Genomic DNA, 10,566 nt, shown 5'->3' with positions numbered 1-10,566 from the left:
GGAACCAGCTGTCTGTCCATCCACAGAGGGATGGAACTAGCCAGATGTCCACCAACAGAAGGGATGAAACCAGCTGTCTGTCCACCCACAGAAGCAATTGAACCAGCTGTCTGTCCATCCACAGAAGCGATGGAACCAGTCAGATGTCAACCCACAGAATAAATTGTGGTGTAGGCATACAATGGAGTTTAATGCAGCTGCAAAGAGAAATGAAATTTACAGGAGATGGATGGATCTGGAATATTATTATATTAACTGAGATAATACAGACTCAGAAGGACAAACATCACAGAATGATGTAGTAACCTAGTTGGGTTACTATTGCCGTGATGAAACACCATGATGAAAGCAACTTGGGGAGGAAAGGGCTTATTTCAGCTCACACTTCCAGGTAACAATCCATGAATGAGGAAAGTCAGGACAGGAACTCAATCAGGGCAGGAACCTGAAGGCAGGAGCTGGTCCAGAGGCCATGGAGAGGTGCTGCTTACTGGCTTGCTCCTCATAGCTTGCGCAGCCTGCTTTCTTATAGAACCCAGGACCACCAGCCCAGGGGTGATCCCGCCTACAGTGCACTTGTCCCTCTGCCATCAGTCAGTAACTAAGAAAATGCCCTATGGGCTTGCCCACAGCCCGATCTTATAGAGGCGTTTTCTTAATTGAGGTGCCCTCCTCTCTGATGACGTGAGCTTGTGTCAAGTTGACTCAGAACTAGCCAGCATGCAGGCAGGTCCCTTTATCAGAGTCCTGCTTCCATCGTCTGTCTGCGTGTGTGCACGCAGTGGGGAGTGGGTGTAGGCTCTGACATTTCATATGAGACCCCAGAGGGAAAGAGGAGAGGGGAAGGGATAGGAGGGGAGGGAGGGCAATAAAGCATATGCAACTTGAAAGTGGAAAGAAGGCTGTGGGAAGTCAGGGATACGTGGGGGACAGAGAAAAGGGGAGGAGAAAAGGGAGAAAAACTAATAAAGCACATTTTAGGCAGGCTGGAGAGATGGCGCAGCAGTCAAGAGCACTATCTGTTCTATCAGAGGACCCGGGTTCAGTTCCCAGCACCCACATGGCAGGTCAAGCAAACCATTTGTAACGGCAGGTCAAGCAAACCATTTGTAACCCCAGCTCCGCGGGATCCAACAGCCCTTTCTCAATGGAGGTTTCCTCTTCCCAGATGACTCCAGCTTGTGTCAAGCGGACACAAAACTAACTAGCACATCACCTTGCATGGCGGGCATTCTAATGGAGCCATTTCTCCTACAATCCTAAGGTTACATTTTGTCTCCTTAGTTCCTATTTGAAATACAATGAAAAATACTTTAACTGGAAGTCACCCTTTAGGCCACGCTGTATCAATGGTATTACCCATCACCACCCTTGATTTCCAGGTCACTGTACAAATGTGTGATGTGGGTGGTAAGGCTACTGCTTGCACGGTAGCTCACACCTGGCTCAGACTTAAGCAGCAGAATTTGCTGTTGGAGAAACTTTCTAGACTCTGAACTGTGGTCATCAAAATCAGGGCTGTAGAAGCCCTGTTTGGCCTTTCCATCTAAATACCTGGGTTTCCCTTGGGGCTCTATGGCCCTAGGCAAGCCACACTCCTTGACTAAGTAGCCCTGGCCTGTCTCCAGCCTGTAGCTGCTGTCCTGTGTGCTTGCCTGGCGCACTCCAGCATGCAGCACTGGCTCCAACCTTCCTCCTGGACATCAGCTTGCAAATGGCACACAGCTGCTGCTTGTGTCTATACTTGTGGCCACTTCCTGTTGAGGCCTTCTTGGATGTCCAGCCAACATCACAGTAAGTCCAGTATACCACTTCAGCTCTGTATCAGACTTAGGATAGCCATCTTCCTGTGGCTCACCTGGCTTGTCCCCACTATCAGGGCATGAGACTGGTGATCTGTCCAGAGTTCTGATTCCATGTCACTTCTGTATTAGCCTCACAGGCAGAGTGAGGACAGGAGAGGGGAGGCTAAGAAAAAGGCAGCAAGGTGAATCGCCCGAGGTTATAGAAACAGGATCAAGACAGCCAGATAGGAGAGCAAAAGACAAGGAAAGAACTCTTTTCCTCATGATGCTGATCACACAGGTAAAAAGAGGCAGAAGCCTTGGATACTGGTATCAGTGATCCTGGGCAGTTTCCAGAAACAGGAAAATGCAGTTTCGGGAGCTGGGGAGGGGACTCTGGCAGCAAAGTACCTGCTGCAAAGTATGACGACCTGGGTTCGGATCCCCAGCGCCCAAACATAGAGGCTGGTGCTGGTGGGGGAGGGGCCCAAGGGGATAGAGACAGGAGGATCTCCAGGATACACTGGCTAGCCAGCATAGCCAGTCAGTGAACTCCAGGTTCAGTGAGAGAGTCATCGCAATTAAAGGTGGAGAGTGATTGGGCATTACCCTCTGGCTAGCACATATGTACATACAGGTGAATGCAAAGGCATGCACATGTGCACACGCAAGCACACGCGCGTGTGTGTGCGCGCACACATACACACACACCATGCACATGCACACATGTATACATAGCTATAGACAATAGTCCACCAAAAAGAGGAATCTGAACCCTGAAGGATGCTCAGGTCTCTAGGACTCTGAGAAGAAGGAAGAACTTCTAGGAGCAGTTGATACAAGGTGGGTACCAAAGGTCATGGAAGAGGCACCAAGAGGTACTGGAGGGTTTTGTTCCTTTAAATCAAAGCTGTGCAGCACACTGGGGAAACACAGCCAGCCTCCCTTCAGTAAGCTTTGCTCCTTCATCCACAAGACGGACAGAACCACCTCTGAGTGAGACAGGACAGAGTGCCCACACACTGGTGCTAATTACTTCTCGGTCAGTTTCACCCACAAGAACCCACATTTTCTCTATTTCTGGGGCCCTCTGCTGATGCTCACAACAACTAAAGAAAGCTAGCACCGATTATCTTATACCTTGTAAAGAGGTAAATGGCCCCAGGGCTTGAAGAGTGCCATGATTATTTAAGGGACCAAAACACAAAACAACGCTAAGGCTAAAGCACGGTGTCAATAATCAACCTCTAGATGGCGCTCTTTACCAGTTTCTTAAACGGTTCTAGGTTTTTATGTAATTTCACGCATTCAAGGAATGCATACTGGGCAGTTTTTGTTTTTTTTTTTTTTATTCCCTGCACTTTGCAAAGTGCTGCAGGATCAGAGACCGGGAAAGGACAATGTCTCTGCCCTCCTAGAGCTCAAGGGAGGTCATGGGTGAGACTGGAGGGGGGCACAGAGGAGGGTAGCAAACCCTCAACCACAGACACAGGCTCTCTGCAAAACACTACCATAGATGGTGCCTAAAGAAGGGCTGAGCCCTGCAGGGTGAGTTGAAGTCCGTCCAAACATCGCCATAGCCCCTCCACCCTCCACAGCACCAGAGGGGAGACCACAGACAAGGAGGTACTGGGAGGTGTCTCAGAGTGACTCAGGAGTTAGGTAAGCTGCCTTCTTCCACGCTTTAAGATGGTTTGAGCACCATTTTATCTGCTCTGGGCTGTGAGGATGAATCTCTTCATGTAGCCCATTCCATTCCCCATCCTGCCTTGTGCCAGGCCACACACATAGTAGGACCAATTGAAGCAGAGCTGTGGGACTGTATGGTAAGGTGATAGGCATTGTCCAAGTTCCTGATCCCTCTCTTTTCAGGCTGGCAGTAAAAGGCACAGATTCCAAAATGTCTGTGTGATGGTTAGTATTGTCAATAGGACACGACCCAGCGACACCTGGGAAGAGCGTCTCTCTGAGGAGTTATCTGAGTTGGATTAGCTTGTGAGAAATTGTCTGAATATGAGCAGCACCATTTGTGGAGAGGGGCTTGAGCCAGGGCTTGTTCTCTGCTCCCCCGTTTAAAAATTAACTTGTGTGGGTGTTTTGCTAGCGTGCATGCCTGCACACCACATGCATGTCTGGTGCACACAGAAGCCAGGAAAGCATGTTGGATCCCTGGAACTGGAGGTACACATGGCTGTGACCTCCCCTCGCCTCATAACACGAGTTCTGGGAACTGAACCCAAGTACCCTCCCCCCCCCATCCTCTGCTTTGGACTATGGAAGTGATGGGTTTCGCTTCCTCAAGCTTCCACACTGACTTGTCCAAAGTGACAGACCCTGACCTGGAACCGTGAGCTAAAAGCTGCTTTTCATCACAGTGACAGACACCAACGGTCCACAAGAAGAGCAGCATCTTTCCTGGGGGGAGGCGGGGTGTGAACAAACACGCGCAAACACGGACCCTGATACCCTGGGATAGAGCAGCAGTAATCACAGTTGTGCATGGCAATGGCAGGCCACCCCGGTGTGGGGAAGCTGGGGGCAGGACCTCATTCAATCCTCATGATATCTCATGATAGAGAGAGACACTATTTATGCTGAAGAATTCACCTTCCCTTTCAAAGTCAAGTAACTTAGACTCGTAGAAGAAAAAGTGGCAGAGCTGGGATGGAAAATTGGGTGTGAGCGTCAGGCTCCATCACTCTAGCCTTCTCTCATCTCACTAGAGAGATAAGCACAGTTGCTCAACAGATGCTTTCTGGGCACCTGCTTGTGCCTTGGCACTGTTCGAGACGGTGAACTAGTCTGACTGGTTGAGAAAAACCTCGTTGGGGTTGAACGTGGTGGCCCATTTCTGAAATATTAGCACTTGGAAGGCTAAGGCAGGGTTGTACATACCAGGCCAGTGCCGCAGCCAGTTCTAGGCTAAGCTGAAACACACTGACAAAATCCTGTCTTTTGTTTTTAAAGTCCCCAACATTCACTATACATAAACAGTTATCTGGGTGTTCAGATTATTCAAAACAGTATTTCATTGTGTGTGTGATAAAGAAAATCCTGTTACTACCTAACTGTGTAAAGTGCTCTGTGTACTTGACTGGATGTGTGGGGACCCACCTCTAAAATGAGTCCATCTGCTAACACAGGACTGTGCTTATACAGCGAAACAAAGAGGAGCCAGTGATGTCAAAATTAACCACACCACCTGCAGGGTGCCCTAGAAAGAAGATCTGGTTGGGAACGAGGAAAGTGCCCCTTGAGTCCTGAATCACCGTGGGAGACTTTCGAGTCCTCTCCTGGGATTTTCAGAAACAGGTAACTTGTGTAATAAACGAACTTTAAAAGAGAGGAAAAAATAACCTGCTGGACAACATAAGAGGCATGGCAGAGAAGTGTGATGTCAGGGCCCAGGAGAGGATGAGGAGCCAGACGAAGGACCTGGAACCCAGAGCTCAGCACCAAGGTCACCACTAGGATGGCAACACAGAAGCTACACAACTGAGCCTTTAGCAACTGGAGGAAGTGGCCAGAGGACAGAGTCATGGCCTGTGGAGCCCTAAGAAGGAGGAAAGGCCAGAGAGCCCAGCACAGTTGACCTCGCCACCTGTAAAGCAGCGGGGCCACCTGCCATGGTTTGGGCTGTACAGCAGAAAGGCGTGGCACCTGGGGGGATACTTGTTTTCCTCCACGAATTTGGTGAATCCAAAGATAGGCAGTGCATACATATGTGACAACCGAGTTTCCAACAGATGGTAGACAGTTCTTACTCCACAAAAGCAGCCCATTGCAGCAAGTTGTAGAGACGCAGTGTCTTAATTATGAAGTTGACACATCCTGACCAGCGGCTTTCTCAGTCCCAGCAGCATCTAATGTACATGGTGCCTATAAACTTATAAATAAGCTGTCATTTCTCTCGTATAAAACTTTTTTTTTAAGTTAAAAAAATTCCTTAGTGGATTAGTGTACTGGCTACATCACATTCTTCTTTCAGAATGTTATTGCCAACTCCCTATTTAAATTTAATAAGTACTTCGTGGTGACAAGACTCATTATGTAATTATTAATATTCATTTGCCATGAATATTACATAAAGTAAAATATTACATTGCCCTACATTGCTTTTGTCTCGAACGGAAGAGTCATCAGTGCAGAGATTAAATGCTGTTCAAATCCTGAGGCGGGGTAGAAGCAAGTATTCTTGCATGTTAAACAGTCTAAGATGGAAGGCGAGACTGGCACCTCCACTGACGACTTCTAAAGAAAATGAGATATGGGAGCAGAAACATGGGAGGCCTAATAAAGAACATAGCTCTAAAGAAAAGAAAAGCACACCTGCCTTAGGAGAAGTTACTGCATTCAGGGAATGCTCAGGACATGCCAAACACTTACTTTCTGCTCAAGAGCGAAGAGTCGCGCAATGCATACAGAATAGCCCCATAGTTACTCTCACTGATGTTGAGGAATACACACATTGGTGTGGCATTCTCACACCAATGACAGCTTTGCACGTGGGGTGTGACACATAGTATTGTGGCTACTAATGTGTGAGGGCTGCTCATGTGGGGAGAGCAATGAGGAGCTGGGCCAGGCAGTGCCCACATTGCTAGCTTGACCAGATCACTGCCATGGCCCCAAGTGTCCTCTCTGGCAGCATGATGGCCTGGGTGGTCTCTCGGCTCCAATGAGATGGAGGGTTTGGCTTCAAGCGGACACTTTCAGTGGCCAGGATTATTTTTAGAAAATGATTTGCTAACATTCCCATTCTCTCATTTCCAAATCAAAATTCCTTCCCGGGGCATTTCTCAAAAATCCCTTTGTAAATATCTTTTATGGAAATATTTACCCAGGACATTAACCAATGCCACGGGATTTAAAGGATAAAACAGGTCTAGAGCTTACACAATGTGGATTCTTTCTGGAAATTCCTAATCAAAATCAGATGTTCGGACGACCTGCCAAAATCTAGACATTTCAAATCAGCATCAAACTCAGCCTGAATTCCATTCACAGCAGCCTCTGGCCACCACACTCTGTGGCCACCTGGCCTCACTGCTAAGGTCTCCCACTCACCCCCTCCATTAGCATGAGATTAGCGTAACCCTTCCCTAAGAAGCACTAATCCTGAGGAGATGAGTCCATGGTTTCTGAAGTTGTCAGCGGACCGTGAACACAACTTACCATACAATATATAGAGGTGTCAATATTTTTTTAAATTGTTTTATTTTATGTGTATGGGTGTTTGGCCTGCATGTATGTCTGTGCACCACGTGTGTGCAGTATGCAGGTAGAGAGTATCAGAGCTCCTGGAACTGGAGTTACATTCAGGCTGCTGTATGGGTGCTATAGGGGTGCTGAGAATCGAACCCAGGCCCTCTGGAAGAACAGCCAGACAGCTCTTCCTCCTCCTCCCATTCCTTCTACAAAGATCCTTTTCAGAGCTAGAACTGAGGAGTTCAAGCATCCCTTACAAGACTGAATTCCCACATAGTTTCAAACTTGGAAGCTTTACAGTCTGTGGTTTGGAACCAACTGTGTTCTGACTAAGCTGTCCCCTACATGAACATCTAAAAAGAAGCAAGCTTAACCTCTAAAACTGAGCCTCCTTCCCAGACTTCACAGAGCAGAAGTAAAATCAGAGCGCGGTTAGAGCAAGGTCCACACGAGGCGGACAGGCACAGGAGCCTCACCGACACAACACATTCTTAAAACAGGCTGTTAATGTGCCAAAAAGTAGCTTTCATGAGAAAACATTGCTGTATGAGTCACGAATATCTCTCATAATCCACGGCAAACAAAAGTCATAGAAACTTTAAAGTCAGGAGTAAGAGCAGGACAGGATACCAGAGTGGAAAACAGTTCATAATTCTGGCGTCAGCTCACTATCAAAAACAGTCCCCGAGTGAGTATAAAAACACAGATTTAAACCCGTCTATCCCGGAAAGCACTGCTGACAAGCTTTAAACACTCCAGCAAAATTAATTTCAAGATTAATTTAGGAGGCTGTATTGGTGATGGGAGGTACCGCACCTGGCAATTCAGATCCTCTTCCTGAGCTAATTTCTCAGACACGGCTTTATTAGTATCAGTTATCCAGACAGTGGGGGCTAGAAGTCTGAGTTACAGGTTTTCAGGCTGTGACCTGTGATTGCCAGCTGTCATCATCCCTGTCCCCCATGTCCCCCCACCCCCCACCATTAATGCAATCTCAGAAAGCCTGGAGCTCGGACAGGGCCTCGGGTAATAACATGTCAGAAGGTATTGCCAGCAGGGCCACTTACCTCTCGTTGTTCTTCTTGCCACTGGAGGAACTGCTGGTAGAGCCCGTGCGGTTGCGGCTTCCTTTGGAGTCCCCGGAGCTCTCCCTCCGGCCACCTGGGGACACTCGTTCCGAAGAGCTGGTCCTATTGATGCTGCAAGGACAGGCAGGAGAGAATGAGGCCTCCAGGGGTGACTGGCCTTCGCTGCTGAGCATATGAAGGTACATGGGGTACACACTCGGGCTCTCTATCATACCGCCATGTAGACATTTAAAAGACAGAGGGTCCAAAAGCCTTGCGAAGGAGATCAAAAGGCTCCCACAATGTCACCTGGAATCCCTACCCCTGCTCACTGCCTTTGCAACTGAGGCAAGTGACTCAGCTCAGAGTCACAGAGGAGACTGACCCCCTATATACCGTGGGAGGGCTTTGAAGCCACGGACCTGCCCTTGGAGGGTGCTTCAGTCTAGATCAGTGGCACTTAACCAAGGGTGACATTATCCCCCAGGAGACATCTGGCAATGTCTGGAGACATTTCCGGTCACCACTCGGGAAGGAGCTGCTACTGATGTGGTTGGTAGAGGCCAGAGAGACTGCAGATCACCCTACAGTGCACGGGGCATCCCTCAGCAGAGGGTGACTAGGGCAGCAACAGACCTGGCTCGGGAGAGCTCATGCCAAAAGCACAGCAGGGACAAATGCAGACAGGGTGCCACAGGTCACGGCAGAGGCATCTACCACAGGTGAACTAACTGCCTTTACTGAGAGTATGAGAGCACACGCGCACCCAGCTTCAGGCACACGATGAGCCGGACTGGAATGCGGGAGCCTGGGAAAGAGCCAACAGGGGCTGGGATGTGTCAAAATTACCCACACAGAAGAACCTGGTCTAGGGTAGCCTTCTTCTTGTGTCTTTTCCAGAGATGCCGTCCCCAGGGGCATACAAAGGGAACACTCACCACTAAGAAACTATACATTTATTTGAAAACAGTTCTTTGGTATACTTGTGATTTCCCACTACTGAAATGAGAGCCAATTTGCATGCTAATGATGTGATTGTTTTATTTTAACATAAAGATTTGAATCTTAGCTGTAGATCGATGCTACAGGGCGTCGAGCATCTTCAATGTCTATCAGAACTAATTGATATTCTGGTTAAGTGACTGTGTATGGCAAAAACTCTACTTCATGTGAATTTGTAGTACAAAGTGGCAGAAGTATAGTTTAGGACCATATCAGAACTTGTTGGAAATTCCATGCTAAAACAAAATCTATTCAGTGATTTACAAAATTCAAGGCTGTAACTCAAACAGCAATTCAAAGATTATTTTATTTTTGTTTTTATTATGCATATGCACAGGGTGTGGGTATGGGTGTGGATGTGCACACATGTGCACACCCACGCACATAATGATCACTGGAGGCCAGAAGAGGGCATTGGATCCCATGGTGCTGAAGGTCAGGTAGGTGAAAGTTACCCAGTGTGGATTCTGGGGACCAAATTCTGCAAGAGCAGCATGTATTCTTAACCACTGATCCATCTCTGCAGTCTCAAACATCAATTTAAAAAATTCACACATTGTAACACCATAGAATTCAAGGAATATTATTAGAGACTTCTATGCAGAGGAAGGACAGTAAGAAAATACTGACTAAGCCATTGTGTACCTACAGGAGCAAGAGACTTTGTATATATAGTAAAAACACCACAGTTCATTATAGCACGATTGATAATAACCCAGATACAGAAACTGGGATTCAATGTGAAGATCAGAAAAGCAAAATATTCAGTCACTGGCTCTTAACTTTACCTCAGTCGGAAATGGTGATCCTGCCTCCAGGAATCTCAGAATGAGACTGTGTGAGAGCTATCTCCTCCCATCTTATATTCCTCTCTAATGCTGGGATTAAAGGTGTGCACCACTGGGATTAAAGGCATGCACCACTATTGCCCAGTTTCTATGACTACTGGTCACCACTGCCTGGCCTGTAAGGCTGCTCAGTGTGGCTGTTTTACTCTCAGAACTTCGAGCAAGCTTTATTTATAAAAATACAAATGAAATATCACTACAATTTATAGCACACAATAGCCTGGAACATGGGCCTAGGTGCTTCAAGCAAAGTTCCCTGGCATTGCAGGCATGATGGCGTGCACAGCACAAAGTGCACTGTGTTCAGAACCAAGGCTGCAGTGAAGTCACACAATGCCACACCGGTGGGTGATGTCACAAATCTCTGCTTCATTATGCATTTAATTTTGAGTTACTCTTTGGCTGCTGGTTGTTCAGAAATCTTTACACTTGCCTTTTTACTCATAAAACTTTCATGATCTCTTCATTCAGTCACTGACACTCATACATGCTTGTCACACGCAGTTGAAAGTACAGTCTTAGGAGAAAGCCATCAATGTATAGGAATTCTAGGTGTGTGTGGTAGTACACACCTTTAAATCTAACACTTGGGAGGCAGAGGCAGGTGGATATCTGAGTTCAAGGCCACCCTGGTCTATAAATCAAGTTCCAGAACAA

At 47.4% G+C, this 10,566-nt stretch overlaps 1 protein-coding gene across 2 annotated transcripts in view; it reads right to left on the bottom strand.

The window, feature by feature from the left end:
- The window catches only part of Eml1 (echinoderm microtubule associated protein like 1), a 106,573-nt gene that overhangs the window by 36,232 nt on the left and 59,775 nt on the right, over positions 1–10,566 (bottom strand). For both annotated transcript variants that reach the window (XM_026781032.1, XM_005343535.2), the window contains exon 4: positions 8,060–8,191. In XM_026781032.1, the coding sequence (XP_026636833.1) occupies positions 8,060–8,191 (132 nt within the window). The remainder of the gene's footprint in view (positions 1–8,059; positions 8,192–10,566) is intronic.

This window comes from Microtus ochrogaster, chromosome 1 (assembly GCF_000317375.1).
Source record: "Microtus ochrogaster isolate Prairie Vole_2 chromosome 1, MicOch1.0, whole genome shotgun sequence".
NCBI lineage: Eukaryota > Metazoa > Chordata > Mammalia > Rodentia > Cricetidae > Microtus > Microtus ochrogaster.
Note: the sequence above shows the minus strand (reverse complement) of the source record. Positions and strands in the feature narration are given on the sequence as shown.